General features: G+C 64.4%; 1 protein-coding gene across 2 annotated transcripts; it reads right to left on the bottom strand.

Annotated features, from left to right (window-relative positions):
- Nucleotides 1–1961: 1961 nt before the first annotated feature.
- Nucleotides 1962–15668, bottom strand: PPRC1 (PPARG related coactivator 1). 2 transcript variants are annotated; one of them, XM_075758115.1, is made up of 14 exons: nucleotides 15487–15668; nucleotides 11627–11770; nucleotides 11329–11484; nucleotides 10582–10698; nucleotides 7401–10182; nucleotides 6948–7001; nucleotides 6475–6535; nucleotides 6042–6109; nucleotides 5083–5878; nucleotides 3437–3622; nucleotides 3203–3266; nucleotides 2835–2956; nucleotides 2541–2692; nucleotides 1962–2212 (listed from the first exon to the last, which is right to left on the bottom strand). In XM_075758115.1, the coding sequence occupies exons 1-14, from the start codon at nucleotides 15619–15621 to the stop codon at nucleotides 2109–2111; spliced, it is 4941 nt and encodes a 1646-aa protein (XP_075614230.1). In that variant the 5' UTR covers nucleotides 15622–15668; the 3' UTR covers nucleotides 1962–2108. The 2 variants fall into 2 exon arrangements, with proteins under 2 accessions (XP_075614230.1, XP_075614231.1); XM_075758116.1 differs by having other exon boundaries at nucleotides 11329–11481.
- Nucleotides 15669–18552: the final 2884 nt, after the last annotated feature.

Below are 18552 nucleotides of genomic sequence, written 5' to 3'. Positions count from 1 at the left end.
ATTCCCAGCTCCCGCCTGCCTCCACAGCTGCAGCAGCGGTTCAAGGAAAGGCTGTAAAGAAACTTTGAGACCAGCTAAAGCAGTTGGAGAAGGCAACCCAGCTTTTGGGCTCACGAGCCTTTCTTCAACCTGAAGGTGTTTTTGCAGGTGAACAGGCGCTCTCCTTGCAATGCTCTTACTTGAATCTACACGCTCTCAGCGTCGCCGTGGCAGCTCACAGAGCAGGGAGCTGCCTGTCAGCACCGCGATTGACCCAGCCGCCCTGGGCAGGAGAGGGGCTGAACAAGTGCTGCAGCAAAAGGGGTTTGCACAGAGTCCCAGAAAGGGCTGCTTGCATCCTCCTCCCACGTCCCTGCACGGGCTTTCGTCTCCTCCAGCCTTGTCCTGCCAAGCCGATGTCTCTGGGAAGAGCTGCATTACTGATTAACAGCCCCCTGCCTGCCTCCCCCTGCTATCCCACTCACACCTTTGCCTGCAGCTTCCTCCTTGGACCCTCCCTTGTGCAAAGTCCAGGGCCAGGCAGGAGAGGACAGGGTGGGAGCTCACCCCCACACACTTGGGCAACTGTGGGGGCCTCCCTGAGCCGAGCTGTGGAGCGGCACGAGTCATCCCACATGCAGGCAGGACCAGAGGCATCCCTCTCCATCCAGGGCAGCAGAGAGGTAACAAGTGAGCTCCAGCCACTGTGCTAATCCCTGCCCGATGAAGTTGCTGCACACCCCAAGCACAGCCCCGAAGGGCCTCAGAGGACTGAGCATGATCCAAGTGGGAGCGTCAGCTTGACTGAAGCCCCTGCCCTGCATCACACCCACTGGACACCCCACCCGAGGTTTATTGCTGCTGTTCCACTCCCCGCTCTCCTACTAGAGGAGTGGGCACCGCCTCCATCAGGCAAGGGAGCTGGGCGACTTTGACCAGCCCTCTCCCACCTCAGGCACTGCAAGGAGCCCTGGGGGGTCCATCCCCTGCCCGTCCCTTCTGTCTGCGCTCCCCCGGCTCTGCAGAGCCCAGTCAGGTGGCTGCAGGATCCCCCACCCCTGGGTGTGCCGGGAGGGGGCCCAGCTGGGCACCACTGCACCCTGCCCAAGTGTGTTCCAGGAGCAGGTTGCAGGACCCCGGCACTGCCAGCTCCGGGAGAGGTGCAGGGAAGATGCTCAGGAGCAGGCAGCTGAACCAAGCACCCTCCCTTAGGGGCTGCCTGGGATCACCCTTCTCTGAGTTGGAGCATGCCGCCGGGGCCTGGACAGGCATCCTGCACCCTCCCCGTCGCTGCCCTTCCTCTGCCAAGCACCATCTCACTGTGCTCTGCCCACTGCGGATGTCTGTAACCTCTCTGCAGCCACACCAACATTTCTCCCTCGGGGGACACCCAGAGATGAGATGTCAGAGATCCCTCTCCTCCTGGCGAGCTGGAGCAAAACCAACCAGCAGGCTCAAAGGGGACAGGCAGACACCGTGGTTGCACACGCTGCCCTCAGAGCGGGCAGACCCCTGCCTGTGCTCCTGCCAAGGGCTTGAGCCCCCTGTACCCCAGCCCGCAGCGGCGGCCGCGGAGGATCTTGTACTGCCCCTCCGTGGCCACCACGGGAGGTGCAGGTGGCCCCGAAACCCAGCCTGGTGCCTCTGGGCTGGGATGCGGGGTCCCCACTCCAGCAGAGCCCAAGAAATGGTCAGAGGGGTCACCCTGTGCCAGGCCACTTGGGGGCTGCCACAGACCCCCCAGAGCAGCTCAGTGACCCCAGTCCTGCCCCACTTCCCCCAGACACCCACTCCTGCACCCAGTCCCCAACCTGCAGAGCCCCCAGAGCAGCCTCATCCCCCAGGGCCCTGAGGGGGCACAGCCTGCACGAAGGAGGAGACAAGGCAGCGCTGCTGTTTGGGCATCCACATTTATTACATGGCTGGGGCAAGCCTGGGGCTGCCACTAGCCTGCGCCCCTCTGGTTGAAGGCAAATGACCCGTCCTCCTTAAATATTGGTTATAAAACAGATTTCTTTTTTTCCTTTTTCTTTTCTTTTTTAAAAAACCCCATCTCTCTTTCTCCATACTTTTTTTGTCTTTTGTATTTGAGTATAAAAGCGGGGGCGGGCACTCCGCCTCGCCTGCCGCTACCTCCGCAGGCTGCGCTGTGCCTGCCGCAGCAGCGTATCGAAGTCCAGGGAGTCAAACTTGCTCTTGACAGGGGCTGGGTCGAAATCTTCCCGGTTTGAGTCTAGAAGACACGGAGAGAGGCTGCCTTGAGCCATGGGGACACTGGCATAGTTCTGGCCATCCCTGCAGCAACTCCTTCCCATCTCACTTCACGTGGCAACCTCCAGATCCAGAGCTAGGCTGAAGGAGGACCGGGCCTGGCCTCCATCATAGCGCTGGAGGGACAAGGAGCCCCCATCCAACCTCCCCTCGGTGCAGGACTATCCCTGGACATGGCCCTGCCCTGCCAAGCCTGACTGACCCCAAGGATGGGGACCCCCGTACTTCTGGGAAGGAGAGAGGACCCAGGGTCCCCCCCACCCCGCAACCTGGGGGCTGCCACGACTCACCCAAGTCGGCATAGTTCCTCCTGCAGAACTGCCGGCGGCCGCCGAAGCACAGGTCGAAGGGCTGCTCATCCGGGCGCCGCAGCTTGTGCCCACTCTCGATAGCGGCAAAGGCCTCCTCGGCATAGCGGTAGGTGACAAAGCCATAGTTGTCCCTGGAGCCGGAGAAGGAGAAGGAAGGAGATCAGCAGCGACACAGTATGTTTGTCTCCCCTCGGTCTGCACCATCCCCTTGAGGAATGGGAAAAGAGGAGCCATCCCTGGGCAGGGGCTGCCCCACGTCCCCGCAGCTCTTACCCCTCGGAGCGGAAGTGCAGGGTGCACTCTTCAATGTCCCCGAACACAGAGAAGCGGTGCCGCAGCTCCGATCGCGTCATCCTGCTGGGGATCTTGCCAATGAACACAACTCGCCGCTCCTCCTGTGGGCAGGGATGTGCCATCCGTGAGATGTGACGGAGGGGACTCAGCGCCTCTGAGCCCTCCTAGTGAGTGGGACCTCTCGCACGGAGCACCCTCCCTGCATCGCCACCCATCAGACCGTGCCCTGGCCAGAGCCTCCCAACAGTGCTGACTGCAAAGCTGTGACCTCACAGCTTTCTGAAGTGATGGAGTGGCTGGGGAGCCCCAAATCCCCAGCTGCAGCTTCCCAGCCCCCCAGCACTCACTATTGCACGTTCCTTCTGGAGGATCCTCTGCCTTTGGTAGTGGTCCTGCGCATCGTAACTGTATCTAGCAAGGCAGAAACCGGACACATGAGCTACAGGGTCATGGGGGTGCCAGAAGAGAGTGATCCTGGACACAAGGGAGATACTGAAGGAGTGGGTCCACTCCTGCCCAGGTCACAGGAGGCCAGGAGATGGGTGCAGGGGAGCTCACCCCTGCAGGGTGGCCACGCTCACCTTCTCCGCCTGTTACTCCTCCTGCGAGGCGAGGGGGAGCGGGAGCGGGACCGGGACTGGCTGCAGGACGTGGACCTGGATGAGTAGGACGACGTTGATGATGAGGATGAGGATCTGTCCCGGGACCTGCCACATGACCCACAGCTGGAGCGGGAGGAGGAGCTGTGGGAACATCTTGAGCGGTACCTGGGGGATGGAGAGACACAGCTCAGTGCTGAGCCCTCCCCTGCCCAGCACCACGAGGCTCCAGAGAAGAAGAAAACCTCCATCTTCCCCAAGGCACCCAGCACCTCACTCAGACAGGACCCATCCGCAGGGTGAGCTGGGCTATGGAAACCTCTCCCTGAGTTTGCCAGGAGCAGTAACGACACTACAGAGATGTTGCTCCACTAGGCTCCAAACACCGCAGTGAAAAAGGAGCAGGATCACACCAGGCACAGCCTCTGAAGAGCAAGAAATAGTCATGGGGGCACACGGCTGCGGCTGGGCAAGGACTCAGGAGGGGCCAGGGCTGCCGTGCCGAGCCCCACATAGCGCACAGGATGACGCTGGAGCCATCACATCGACGTTGCACTCAACAGCCGTACGAATGGAGACACATGTGCCTCCGGCCACATCGAGGGAGGCGGCATGCACTGGGACAGGGCTGGGCTGTGTGCCCACAGCCTCCTGCCTGCAAGAGCTTCTCTGGCAGGGCCAGGCAAAAATTAAGAGCAGCAGGACTGAAACTGCCCTGGAATCAAGCTGTGCTGCCTCCAGCCAGCAACAGGCTCTCTCTCTAAACATGCTGCCCACGGGTAGTCCCTGCCATAGGCAAACCCAGGCCCCAAGCTGCCTGGAACTGCCACATATTCTCCTGGAGGACAGCAGGTCAGGATGGCACAGTCCGTGCGGACGTTTCCCAGCACAGGGCCAGCTGCATTTGCTGGAAAGCCAAGCCAGACAGGTCAGGTCCCTGAGGTGCACATCCCTGGGACATGGCACTATATACGTCCCTTTCCTGCTACAGCCTCCACGCCTATTGGCCATTGATGGAGAGGCCGTGGTTGGACAAGCCCTTCATGCCTGGTGACCCGGGATGTCTCCAAAACTGGCCGAACACCCAGGGACGAGCAGATGAGGGACTCCACAAGGACTCCAAAAGAAATGCTTCCCACAAAGACCAAGCCACCTCACTTTCCTACACAGCCACCTCCATAAGGAACACAGGGAACCCCTGAGGCAGCCAAGCCAGATGGGTTTTTCCTCTGCTTGCCTCCAGCAGCTCCCTGCTGCCACTGTGGCTCCTCTCATGCCTACACCTAGGGCTGTACCAGCCCCACCTGCATTAATACTCCATAAAAAGCATCCAAAAGCCAAGGTGCAGCCAAGGACCATACCATGGTGCTCCAGAAGTAAGAAAGCCTGGCTCAGCAGTGGCTTTGCAGGCACAGATATGGGGTTCTGACAGACACCCACTGCCCTGGCAGGTGTTCCAGCAGGTCCTCCTGTTTCCCAGCCAGGGACTCCTTCAGGGGGACCATGAGGAGAAGAAAATCAAACACAGACATCAAGTAGGTCTGTAAAGAGGTGTCCAGGCACCTTCACAAAAGACTGGCCACCAGGCAATTGCCCAGAGCAAGCAAGACAGATGCTCCACTGCTTACCTTCGCCACCGCTTGGGTGGTGGGGAGAATGACCGTGACCGGGATCGGGAGGATGAGGATGAAGATGAGGACTCGGTAGCTCCATCCGAACTGGAGCTGAAAGAGCGGCTGGTACGGCTCCGGCCAGCCCTCCAGCTGCTGGCAGAGGGGCTGGGAGAGTCCTGGGGTCTCCGGTAGCAGCGCAGGGACTTCTTGGCAGCAGCATGGCTGGGCTGGGCACTGGGAGTCCGCATCTCCTGGTCCCGGCACGGGGACGCAGCTGGAGACAGGAGCACCGAAGTGGGGGGGCTGCTGCACCTGGCGGTGGCCTTGTTAGGGATGCTAGTCCGATAATCCAGGGGGGCTAGACAGGCCGTCCCCAGGGGCTCCTGGCTGGGCCCCACGGTGGTGGTGGGGGGGGCTGGTGGGGTGGGCTTGGGCTGGTCCAGCGTCCGTTTGGTTAAGGAGGAGATGGGTTTGATAGTGATGTCCCGGTGGTGTTTGACATTCCAGCGGGAGCCACCCTCGGTGGGGGGCTGCGTGCTGGGGCTGCCGTTGGTCTCTGGCCGCGCCGCACCCAGGATGCAGTAGTCGTGGTCTCCCGAGCAGACGTGGCTGGGGGCTGAGCTGGCAGGGGCCAGCACTGGGCTCTTCCCCTGGAGCTTGCTTGGGGGCAGCGGCTTGGCTTTCATCAGCTTGGCCGTCTTCTGGGGCCCCTCCTGGGGTGCGGACCCAGACGACTTGGCCTTGGCCAGCAGCGAGACAGCGGGCAATGGCTTCCAGAGCTGGTGGGGGGGCGTCGCGGGGGGGGTGAGGCCTGCGAGAGCACCAGACAGCTTTCAAGAGTAGCCCCTTGCTGCAACCTGCCCAGCTGGGGCTCCCTCCCAGCCCACCTCCCCTCAAGCCCTGAGGTCTCCCCCAGCCCCATGACAGTCCCTGCCCGGACACGGTGGGCTCCCTCACCTCACCCCGGGCATTACCTGCCACGTTGGCCAGCTCAGAGGCCTGCAGGTTGTCCGGGGGCTTCCTGTCCTGCTGGGTCTCAGGCCTGAGAAGGGGAAAAGGAGCTTTGTCAAACACAGTGGCCAAAGGCCAGCCCCACTCCCCACACTTGGGGCATCTGCCTGAGCTGCCCCCCTGCCCAGACAGGGGGAACAGAGGATCCAAGAGAGCTGTATGGACGGACCTTACACAGCCCGGTCATGCCCATCACTGTTTCCCCCAATTTTTCCCCCTCGGTGCCAGCTCTGGTTCCCAGCCCAGCAAGGGGCTCAGCTTCTCCCAGGCCAGAGATGCAGACGCTGGCACAGTTTGGACCCTGCCAGAACCAAGAGCTGCCCCATGCCCCTGCTGAAGGCAGGGCTCAGCCCTCTGCCAGGCTGGGACACTGCCTGCGGTGGTCTCGGTACTCACCTGGAGCTCCCCGCTGGCCGCCTGTCCTCGGGGGGCTGCACGGGAGCCTCCTCCTTCTTGGCTGAAAAGAGAGCAGGTGGGTGAGGGTGGTGAGAGGCTGGGGCAGGGGGGCAGGGGACGGACCCTGCATACAGGGAGGGGACAGAGCACCCCAAGTGCAGCCAGGGAGAGGTTTCACAGTGCCCCAACCCAGGTCCTTGCAGAGAACTGCTACAAGTCCCTTTTCCTTCCCAGGTTCTTCACCACCCCCTTGGCTGCCCCAGGGATCCCCAGCCGCTTTCACAGGCCAGAAAAGAGATGGGGGCAGAGACGCCCCCAGGACAAGGCACCCAGGCAGGGTGACTCCAGCCCACAGGCAGCAGTGTCCCAGCCCTCCCACTCCCACCCTGCTGAGAGAGCGCGGGCAGCCCAGGGAGGCCAGCGTGGCATGGAGGGAGCCCCGCAGGGGATGGCACAGCACGACGCAACTGCACCTTCAGACTTCTCAAACTGCTCCAGCAGGCTGGACAGGTCGGTGGCTTCGATCCCTGGGCCAGGAAGAGAACACAGCCAGTCAGGTCAGCCAAAACCCTCCTGGCACCACGGGGATGCACCTCAGCTCTGTCCTCCCCCTGCATCAGCCTCCGTGGGTGACAGGGCGAGCACTGGCAAGGAGAAGCAGTGGCAGAGCCTGCAGCAGCTCCGCATCTCCTGCAGCGAGGACGAGAGCACCTGGCTCTGCAGCCCCAGGAGGGACCGGTTTGGGCACAGCCAGCCCAGACCATCCACTGGAGGCAATGTCCTGGCAGAGCACTGGGAAGAGACTGCGAGCCCACGGGCACAGTTTTGCCACCCTTGCCCCTAGAAGTGCCAGGAATTGGTCCCACTACCCGCAGCTGCCGACAGCACCGCAGCCTCACCCAGTGCCCCGTAGCCCTCCTGCTCACCAATCTCGCTGATGAACGCTTGTACGATATCCTTGCTGCTGTCGCTGGGATGCGCCAGGCTGAGAAGTGGCTGGTGCCTCCATGGCCGTGTGGCAGGTGCCTTGGTGGGCAGGCTGCACCCTTGACCCACTTTTGGTGGTGGTGGTGGTGCTGCAACCTGGGAGACGGATTTGTGGCCGGGTGGCTCCTGCCCAACAGCCACCTTGGGCTCCAGCGGGGCTTTCTGCAGTGCCCCCTTGCCTGTCCCTGCAGACTCCTCGATGGGGTGGATGCCAGGGGACTCCTCAGCAGGGCCAGCAGCAGGGGACACCTCCGCAGGGCAGCTGATGGCAGCTGGGGAAGCCTTTGGGAGCTGGGTGGGGGCTGCAGTCAGGGGCTCCTCCGGAAGCTGGGTGGGGGCAGCTTGGGGCGCTGCCATGTGCTGGGCTGGTGCTGCAGGAGGGACCTTGCCAGGCTGGGCAGCAGCAGGCGATGGGGCTGCCTGGGGCTGGGCAGGTGCCAGGGCCGGAGGGGCCTTAGGGAGAGAGCTCTCCCCCGCCAGCCGTGCCTGCCTCCTGGGGTCCGATACCCTGCTGGTCGCCAGCCTGGCTGGGGCATCTGCAGCCCCCATCTCGCTGGCCGGATTGGCGAGCGGCAGGGTGGGGAAGGCCGGCGGCTCCGGGCAGCCGAGTGCCGGGGCAGCAGCAGGCTGCCCGTGCAGGATGGCCGCGCTGGGGTGGCCACCGGCCGGGAAGGCAGCAGTGCCCTGCAGCGCCGCTCTGGGGTCCCCGTACGCCAGGGGAGGCACCGGAGGCGGCACAGGGATTCCTGGCCAGTAGGATGGTGGTGCCCACCCTACCGGGGCATAGGGGCCCCCGGGGCCAAAGGGAGCCGGGGGCGGCACAGCTGGCGGGGGCCAGGCCATGGCTGGAGGTGGGAGGCCAGGCACCATGTGAAAAGTACTGGGGGAGCCAGCGCTGGGCGGCGGGGGCAAACCATGGCAGCCCACGGGCTGTGGGCCGAAGCAGGGCCAGGAAGGCACTGGTGGGTAAAGGGCGTAAGCACCGGCAGAGGTTGGCGGCATCCCAGCAGGGGCTGCCCCAGCAGCTGGGGGCATGTTTGGCGCAACAAAAGGCATCGGTGTTGTTGGGGGTGGTGGAGCCGTGGCAGGTGCCGGAGCCGTGGCGGGTGCCGGAGTTGAAGCCGGAGCAGCAGGAGCTTTGCTGGTAGAAGAGACAGCAGCAGGGCTGGCGGGTTTCTCGGGGCTCTTCTGAGTGCCGGCCGCTTCGGTGGCATTGCACACGGATGACACCAGGCAGGGGATCTCAGCCAGTTCTGTCGGAGGCTCGGGGACGCTGGGCCACTTGCTGGCCGCTTGTTTCTCTCCGTCTTTCTTGCCGCCCGGGCTGGGCTGGCGGTGCAGCATGCGGATGCGGTATTCCCGCAGGCTCAGGGCCTTGGGCTTGGCTTCCCTGGGGAGGCCCTCGCTTGGCTCTGCTGCCAGCAGGCTCTGGGGAGGCTCCAGCCCCACACCTTGCTCTGGGAGCGAAGAGGCAGCCTCTGAGACTCCACTGCCCTCTCTGGCAGCCAGCTGTGCATCCCCCTCACCCTCAGCCAGGTCCACCAGGTCGGGATGCACCGCTGCTGGCCACTCCTCCGCATTTGGTGTGGTCTTCTCCGGAGGCACCACGATCTCAGCCTTCTCTGGGACCATGCTCACCATTTCTGGCACAGACTCCTTCTGTGGCTCCTGCTGCGCTTTCGCAGGCAGGGAGGCCCCTGCCGTGCTCCGGGGCCTGCCCCGGGGCCGCGGCGCCCGCTCCGCACGCAGCTCCATCTGCCCCTCCTTCCGGGCTTGCTCCAGCTGCCGGGCCAGGAAGTCCGAGACCTGGACAGAGGGACGTGCTGCTCGCCGCCGGCTGGCAGGCGGCTGGCCCAGGGGCTGCCCAGAGCCAGCAGAGCGGAGGCGGTGGGCCACGCAGTCCCTGCCCGGCCTGGCCTGCTCATTTTGGTCCTCCTCTGCTTTCTTTTTCCGACTCTTCCTTGCTCTCTCCCGGCCGCGTCCCTTCTCGGAACCCTCACGTTTGCCACGCGCTGGGGTCTCTGTGCTGCACTGGGAGCTGCTGTCAGGGCTCCAGGCTCTGGGCACTGCTGTCTCTGGTGGGGAAGTGCTCTCTGGGGTAGTGCAGGAGGGCTCCTTCCCGGGTGGTTTCTCCTCCTCCTCCTCTAGTCTGTTTTCCTGGGCTGGAGCTCCTGGCATCTTCTCTCGATCCTCTGGGATTGACTCCCCAGTACCCTCCTCTGCTCCCAGGAGCTGGGGCTCCAGGTCAGGGAAGCTGGGGGCCAATGGCTCCAGGACGACAGGGATCTCCACGCTCTCCCCCTCGCCAGGCACAATTTCCAGCAAGACGGGACCATTCAGGAGCTCCTTGGCCATGGGCTCGGTCTCGGGGTCCAGGCACACAGTGAAGGTGGGCAGGCAGTATGGGTGCATGGACTTCACCAGCTCACTCAGGGACACATCGCCTGTGTTGATGATGCAGGGGTCTTCACGCTCCTCCAGCGCCACCCCAGCCCCGCTCACGCAAAAATCCCCAGCCTCCATGCTGCTGTCTAGCTCCGGACTCAAGGCGGCCTCCTCCTCCTCTTCCTCCCCATCACTACGCTGGGGCAGGGGCTGCTCTCGGGCCCGGTGCCGGCCCAGCTTCCTCTCCACCCTCGGGGTGCTGCATACTTGCTTCTTTGGCAGCGCCGGGTCCTCGAGGCTGTGAGCAGCACGGTCCCAAGCCAGGTCTGTGTCGGTCTGGGAAAGGGAACCAGAGCAAGCGTCAGCTCCTGGGCTTTTACTGGAGCCCCCCTCAGGCACAGCCAACTGTGGGTCTGCTGCAACTCCGCAGCAAAGCCCCTGGCAGATGAAAAGCTGGAACACGTTTGACCCTCCCAGTAAGACACAACGGAGCTGGAAACCTGCCACCCCTATGGGGACATCTGCAGCACCCCCAGTCCCACAGCACCCACCAGCCCCACAGCACCCACCAGCCCCTGATCCCACTGCTGCCAGTGCCCTGCACAAGCATCGCTTCTGGGAGAGGACGCCCGTGCCAAGCGGGCAGGCAGGGGCTGGGGGGGGGGCAGGAGGGACACAGTTACCCCAGCACCACCCTGATGATGCTCCTTCAGCTTCCCTGGCTCAGCTGCTCACCTTCCCAACCACAGAGATGCTGCTGCTGCTGCTGAGAGGCCTGAGAGCCTTGGGCTGCTCCAGGGCAGGGCTCTCACACTCCAGTGGCGGACGGGATAAGCTGAGAAACTTCTGAAACTGGAGAGAAGACGGACAGAGGGTGAGGTAGTGTCCTGGTTTTTGGCTGGGATAGAGTTAATTTTCACAAAGAGTTGGGAGGGGACACAGCCAGGACAGCTGACCCAAACTAGCCAAAGGGATATTCCATACCATATGATGTCATGCTCAGTATATAAGAGGGGGAGCTGGCTGGGGAGGGGGAATCTCTTCTGGGGGACGGGCTGGGCACCGCGTTCTGGGCAGTGAACAAATTGCACTGTCTATCACTCTCTTTGTATATTCTTTTATTAGTAGCATTCTTATTTCCCTCTTCCTCTGCTGTCGTATTAAACTGTCCTTACCCACCCCACGAGTCTTACCTTTTTCTTCAAATTCTCGTCCCCGTCTCACTGGGGATGGAGGGAAGGAGTGAGCAAGCAGCCACGTGGTACTTAGTTGCCAGCGGGGGCTAAACTGCAACAGGCAGCAGCAAGTTTCTGCTGCTGGAGGGGACAGGCCACCCTGCTGTTGGTTACAGGGACCATCCCAGGGCACTGGGGACCAGGGTTCTACCACCTCAGGGCACCCCCATGCCAGGACCTGGCAGACCCCTGCCTGAGCATCTTCCTGCCTGTTTTAGGGTCAGGCTGCCTCCACCCCTCAACTCACCGAGGGATTCTCCCGCTCCCGAGGCGAGGTCAGCAGCTCCGCGTCCATGATGGTGTCAAAGGGAGACAGGGTCTCATCGTCCGTGCTGTCCAGGATCTCGGTGATGGCAGTCAGCAGGGACAGCTCATTCTGCGCATCCAGGCAGGCCTTGCTCTGCTGCAAAGGCAGGGGTGGTCTCAGAGGGCAGCGGGGCACGGCCATGGGCTCCAGCCATGGGGGATGCTGCTGCCACCCCCATCCACGCCACAGCCAGAGCCAGCCTGGCCACCACTTCCCACGCCCGCCTGTGAGCTCCCACCTCGCTCAGAGAGAAGTCCTCGATGATGGAGATCACAGAAGAGTCAAGATAGTTCTGCATCGTCCCCAGGATTTCTTCAGCCTCCAAGATGGTTTCTGCATCCAGCGACGTTAAGTTCAGGTCATCCTCCTCAAGGGAAAAGCACTGTGGAGGAGCACAGGGAGCCAGGTAAACCTTCCTGCCTTGCTTTTCAGGACAGGTTCTGGCCAGTCCACCCCACTGCACAAAGCCCCGTGCCACTTTCAGCCTGAGACCCTTCCGATTACCAGGGATGCCTCCACAACAAAAAATCCGGTCCAATTTGTTCCACAGCTGCGCGACTGGGAAAGATGAATTGATAAACCCCCAGCAAGTCCCAGGCTCTGCCTGACACTGCGCACCACTCGTGCTGGATGGGGAGCAGCAGGCTCCCCCCACCCCACGGACTGTCACGCGCTCCTCTGACTCCAGCTGTCGGCGCTTTGGATAAGCCCAAAAACGTTACGAAATTCATAACAAAAGCGCAGGAGTCAGCAACAGGGATGCAGCCGGCTGCCACTGCTGGGGCCCGACACCTCTGCTGCAGGCTACAAGAGGACACGGGCTACGCTGACGATCCGGGATCAATCCAGCTTTGTCGCTGTTCTTCCTTCTAATTCCCAGCCTCACATCCTTTGCAGACCCCCAAGTGGCTCCAGGGATGTTTGGGTACCACCCGATAACTTCAGAAAGGTCTTCGCACCACACTCCGCAGTGCCATGCAGCCCAGCGCTGCAAGGTGGCCAAGAAAAGCAAGACACTGGGCAAGGACAGGGGCTGCAGCCCCCGGCCGAGCAGAGCCACTGGACACACAGCCTCTGCCAGGAGCGGAGCGGCAGCGCAGGCGTGTCACCGGCACGAGACAGGACTTGAATTCCTGTTTGCAGATGGGCTTAGGCAGAGATAATGCAAGCAGGGAAGATAAGGGCACCAAGGACAAGCCCTGGGAGAGCACATCTCCCTCCCAAAGCTGGCAGGGAGCAGGCAGCAAGCCGTCCTCCCCCCACAGCAGCACAGGGAGAATTTGGCTGAACCCTGGGGGATGCGCATCTGATGTGGCTCACCTGCATTTCTCACAGGTATCGCAACTTGCACAAGCCTGAGCCCAGGCAGGACAAAATGCTCCGTCCCTGTACAAGACCTGCCTGAACTTTGAAATCCTCTTCCACTAAGAGGGAAGCTGCACCGGAGGGAGAGCAGGCATTTCACTAAATAGGTGATTCCTAAAATATGGCAGCACCAAAGCCACGTGCCCAAACCCCACGTACCTGGGCCTCTTCAGACACTTGTGCCTGTCAGACAGAGCACGCACCTCTGGCCGCAGCACAGCCAGGAGTGAGCCCTGTGCAACCCTGCAGCAGGGGCATTCCAGGACCAGGCTGGAAATGAAAGCCAGGACCCCCACAGCACCACCCCACAGCCACCGGCCCAAACCTCCCCAGCCTGTTACTGCATGCCGACACAGCAGCACCGAAGAGCAGGAGCCTGCAGTGCTCTGGGGCTCGGCAGGCGGTACGGTAGCCCGGGACCCTCTCCCAGGGCTCTCTGTCTGGAAACAGAGTCCATCGGTGACACCGGGGCACTGCGCCACCCCACCGTGGGCTACAGAGCAGTTTTACCACTCAGCATCTCCAGTCCCCTCCCTTGGCCGGCACCAGCTGCCGGTCAGAGCCCAGCACAGAGCCCTGCTGGCAGCTGCCTACGGCGCAGCCTGGCCACGATTCCCAGCCAATCCTCCTGGAGATACCGGGAGGAGCGGGGAAGCGCATCCAGGCTCACACGCCCAGCACCGCCAAGCGCCGCACCGCCAAGCGCCGGCGCACAGCCCTGAGTCAGCAGTGAGCACGGGAGCATCAGCGGCCGAGGGACGCGGCAGTCGGCTCACCCCTGCCTGCTGACGGCATGCCCCCGGGGCTGCATCGCCCTGCCAGTCTTGGCACAGGGCTGGCTCTCCCCGAAGGCAGCGCCTAATAAGAGGTTTCCAGCCGTGACCAGCGCTGGACATTTGGAGGGAGGGAAGGAAAATCCTCCCACTCAAACAGCCTCTTCCCGCAGCTCCTGCCCGCAGCCTGGGAGGGAGGGTGGGCGGGCGATCTCTCAAGCCCTCCTCGACTCCTTTGACTCAGGGCCTTGCAACAAGGAGTCCCACAGCTGTGAGTCACCGCGAATGAGGCTGCGTTCCCCCAGGACTCCCTTTGATCCACCTGGGGCTGGGCACTTCCTTCAGCCCTCGCCTTTGTCGTCGGGGCGGGGGTACAAACCAGCCCAGCCTGCTCCTGTGTCCCTGCCCGCTCTCCTCCCTGCCGGAGACCCCTATCCCCCCGCTCAGGGGGACACCCTCCATGCCCTCCCGGCTCCCTGTGTTTGCTTTACGCTCTGTGGCGCAGCAGGGATAAGACCGCGGGTCACAGGGATGTTCAAGGACAGGCTTGGGCTCGGCCACACCGTGCCCGAGCATCTGGCGCAGCCGGGAAGAAGGGAGGATGCCGGCAGCCCCAGAGAGAGCTCCAGGCACGCAGGGAGCCGGGGTTTGAGCCAAGAGCTCAAGACGGAGCCGGCCTGAGCGCGGCCACCAGCTACTGCGGCACCCAGCCGGAGCAGGGGACACCGTGCTCACTGCTGCGGTACCCAGGAGGCACAACCGAGGCCCCTGTGGGCAGCTGCCCGTCTGAGCCGTGCTGGCAACGCGCGACACGTGCACCCGGCGTGCTGTGCCGGGGCTACGCCCCAAGCAGAGGGAGGCCATCCTCCCCGCGGCGCTCCGGCTGGGCTCCAGCCCTGGGCAGGCTGCCAGGGCGGCTCTCACCTGGCCGGAGCTGCCGGTAAGGGCACGGGGCTGCTGCCCGCCGGGACGCGTGGTGAGCCCGGCATGATCTGAAGATTTCTCAGCTGGTTTTGGGAAGCGTCAGGCAGGAACGCACCTCTCTTCCCTACACGCAGACGGGTCTGCCCGTGTCAGGGAGAGGCAGGATGGGCTCAGCGTCCCCCTGCCCGGGCTCAGGGTCTCCCCCGGGGCAGCCCCCTGGCCAGGCAGAAGCACCCTGAAAGGGGCAGAAGCGTGGGGCTCCCCGAAATCTCAGCGACTGCACGGCGCAGGTGCCCCCAGGTCCTGTCCAGGGGTGCTGCACCCCCCCGCTCCCCGTCCAGACAGCGGCGCACCCGCACCCAGCACCCAGCCCAGCCCCGGCGGGGTCCTACCGGGGCCGGTGACACCGGCGGTGGCAGGGACGCTGCACAGGGACGGCTGCACCGCGCCCCAGACCTGCCCCGGAGCGGGAGACGCTTCCCCCGGGATAAGCCCCCGGTGCAGCTCGGGGAAGCTCCCCCACTCCGGCGCGGGCCGGAGCACCCCACGTCCTCCGCCCGGAGCTCCTGCCACCGAAACCGGCGGGTGTCCGTGTCCGAAACTGTGCGTGTGTGTCCCCCCCCCCGCGGCCGCAGGTGGCGGAGTGCGCCGCCGGGATGGAAGGACCGCACGGGGGGGGGGGGGGACCCGGCCGGCCCCTCCTGGTCCCCACTCCCCAGGGACTGGCTGTCACCCCCCACGGGGGACACCGACACCCTCGCCCCGCTGGGTCCCGGGGCCGTGCCGCGACCCCCCCCCCCCCCCCCGCCCCGGGGGCTCCCCGAGCCGGTGCCGCCGCAGCCGCCACCCCACCCAGGCGGGAGAGCACCGGGCGCCCCACTTCGCCTACGGAAGGGGCGCCCCGGGCTCAGGCAGGGCCCCCCGCCCGCCGCTGGCGCGGCAGGCCCGCTCCCGGCACACGTGGTGCCGCCGCCGCGGGAGCCGCCCCGGCCTCCACGTGTCACGGCGCGGCCCACCGCGCCTCGCCGCCGCCTACCTGCAGGGGACTGCCGGCGCGGAGGGGCGGCTCGCGCGGGGCTCCGCCACCCGCCAGCCCTCGCGGAGCGGCCGCAGCGCCGCCGATCCCGGCCCCGACCGCGGCGGGCACCGCTCCGCCCCGCAGCGCCGCCATCTTGGCGCCTCGGCTCCCAGCGCGGCCACTGCCAGGCGCAGCACGTGACCGCCGCCCGCCCCGCACTACAGCTCCCGGCGGCCACCGCGCCGCCCCGCCCCGCGCGGGGCACGCCGGGAGCGCACCCCTTCGCCGCCGGCGGCGCGACAAGCGGCGGGTACCGGCCGGTGGGGGCGCCCGGCCGCGGAGTGGCGGGCGGCCATCTCGAGGACGGGCAGCCCTCGAGCTTCGCCGCCATCTTTGCGGCGGGCGAGGGCGAGGAGGGTCGGCCCCGCCCTGCGGCGCGCCGTGGGCGGGGCGGCGCTGGCGTCACTGGCGGGAAGCGCCCAATCGGGGCGGGGCGGCCGCGCGTTTTCCCGCGGCGCCGGCGGGTTCCGCCCCGCCGCCGGCTCTGCCGTACACGTGGGCGCGGCGGCCTCCGGTGTCCCGGCAGGGGTCGTGGAGGCCCCGCGTGTGCCCTGGGCTCCCGGGTAGGCGGGGTCAGAGCCGCTGCGGGAGCAGCGCCCGGCCGGGGCTCGCTGTCCCCCGGCTGCGAGCCTGCCCTGCGGCGGGGGGGGGGGCCTTTTCGGCAGCGCGAATGGTGTTTCATCGAGTCAAAGGGACGGGGGGAAACCAAACCCGGCTCGTTTGAAACAGCCGCGGTCCAGCGCGGCTCCCCCGGGAGGGGCAGGGGACGCTGGTGTGCGTGGCTCCGGTCTGGTACCCCCTGCTCAGTGAGCCCAGAGTCCCTTTGGGTACTGTCACCTCCTGTGGCTCTTCCCTCGCCGCCCTGACAGCAGGATGGTGGTGTGGGGTGCAGAGATGTGCTCACAGCAGCGCAAGCGCAGCATGGACATGTGGGTAGGAGCTCTGCACTGCAGGATTCACTCAGGGGAGAAGAATTGTCCTGGCCTCTCCGTCTGTCCCTGCGGGCACAGACCTGATTCCCTCGGGGATGCGTGGGATAGAGCTGCTTTATCCAGCCTTGTGTGCCTGGTCCCTGAGCTGCGGCATGTCTGACATGTGGAGCCTCATCCTGCTGCTCTCCTTCCTTCCACCCCTGCCACTAGGGACTTTCTTCTGTGCTTGCTGGTCTCACGTCACCTCCTGCCTCGCAGAGGCTGCTCCTCCCTAGCAACAAACAGGCTTTCGGCTAGAGGAGCTGCTCCTCTCCTCCAACAAGCCCATGGCACCTTCCAAAGCCTCTCACTGATGCTCTTGTCTGGCCAAAATGCCAGCCGAGCACAGCCAGGCAGTTGAGTCCTCTTCCAGGGCCGGGGACCCACGCAGGAGCATGGGAGAGCACCCGCTGAGTTGTGCACATGTGGGTGTTGGTAAGGGGGGATGCGAGCACACGCCTTGGGTGCCGTGTGTAGGAGGTTGTGTTGGCTGTAACAGGCTCCTCGGGCCAGCACTCACCCCCGGCACTGCAGAGGAAGCAGGGAAGCCTGGGGAAGTGCTCCAGGCTCCATCTATGACCCAGGAGTGGTTGCTCCTCCCTCAGGAGGACACTTTGTTCCTCCTGAGCTCAACGTGTCTAAAGCAAGGAACAAGTCACTTTGGAAAAGCCCGTGTCTTTCCACCAGCCCGAGGAAAAGCTGGCTGTGATCTGGCGCCCAGGGACCCACCGACAGGGATGTGGAACGATGTTGACTCCGGAGCCCCACAGCTTTCCTCCTGCTCTGAACCCTCGGCTCCCTCCACGTCCTCTCCTTGGAGCACATCCGGGGCGTGCAGTGACCTGCCTAATCACTCCGTCCCTGCAGCGTTGTGAGGCCAACGCTCCACAGAGCAAGCCTAGCCTGATGTGAGCCCTGCACTGGGGCCATATCCCCTGCATGTGGGGTCCCTGGGGCGTGATCAGAGCAAAAGCCACGTGCAGGTGTGCAGGTACCTCCCTCCCACAGTACAACCCACAGCAGGGGTGCTCTCCCAGCTCTGGGGCAGCACCAGGCTCTCCTGCTGATTTACACAGAAAAAAACAACAGGCAGAAAGGAAAATGTGCATACTGCATCCCAGCTCCTCTCCCTCCAGGTGCAGTGATGGTGTCCCCGGCCCCTCCCGGGGGGGGCGGGGGGGGAAGCTGTGAACAGCCCATCACGATGCTGCCCGGTGACACTCAGGCTGTGCAGCACCCAGAGCAGACAGCTGGCTCGGGGCTAAGGGGAACAGACTGCACAGGAGAGCTCAAACCCATGTGATGCTTACAGGACACTCAGCAAAGAGGAATGTGAATCCCACCCAGGCAGGGCAGGAGCAGATGGGCTGGCATCAGCCCTTCAGTGGGGAGAGGGGGCCCAGGCTCCCCTGGGGTGGTTTGCTCTGCCCAGGCTGCTCCTCCCACCACGGGGCTTGGGTTGCATCTTCGCACGGCAGCAGAGGGACATCACCTGTGTTTTTGGGGAGCTGTTCCCTGCCAGCAGTGGGCATGCAGGGTCCTGCAGAGCTGTGCGTCCGTGGGGCCGGAGGAGGATCCCTTGCAGGGCTCCTCTTGCAGAGGTGATGTTTGTAGGGCAGATGTCCTCAGGGAGGCCTTGGAGGGATAGCCATATCCCTGGGTGGCGCAAGGTGCAGCACAGATCCGAGCAGTTCCCCTGCCTCCTCCCTGGCAGCACCTGCCATCTCTGCAGAAGGTGCAGCAAGCACCAGCCATGACCTCCCCGACCATGCAATGTGCTGCTGCAAACCCTCTTCCTTCCTGCCCCCCAGCTCTGTGGCTGCCTGGCCCCTTCCCTCCCGCTCGCCCTCCTCCTCCGGTGCCCCAGGCTGGGGGACTGGCAAGGTCCCAAACTGCAGCAGCCTCACGCAGCGCCATGCTGCACAGCCACGGCACCCTGCTCTCCTTCCCCCGGGTGGCAATCGCCATTAGCTGCCCTGGGATCTGGGCTCAGACGGGCGGGTTCACCCGCTCCCCTGGCCACGGGTGCCTACGCACTCGTCCCTCCGTCTTC

The sequence above is a fragment of the Balearica regulorum genome, chromosome 7 (genome assembly GCF_011004875.1).
Source record: "Balearica regulorum gibbericeps isolate bBalReg1 chromosome 7, bBalReg1.pri, whole genome shotgun sequence".
NCBI lineage: Eukaryota > Metazoa > Chordata > Aves > Gruiformes > Gruidae > Balearica > Balearica regulorum.
This window is presented reverse-complemented; position numbering and strand designations above follow the sequence as displayed.

Coding starts and splice junctions, on each gene's coding strand:
- PPRC1 (XM_075758115.1), bottom strand. CDS start 15,621: ATGGCGGCGCTGCGGGGCGGAGCGGTGCCCGCCGCGGTCGGGGCCGGG. Junction 3,267..3,436: donor AGGAGTAACAGGCGGAGAAG/GTGAGCGTGGCC, acceptor CTGCCTTGCTAG/ATACAGTTACGATGCGCAGG. Junction 2,693..2,834: donor CTGCACTTCCGCTCCGAGGG/GTAAGAGCTGCG, acceptor CTCCGGCTCCAG/GGACAACTATGGCTTTGTCA.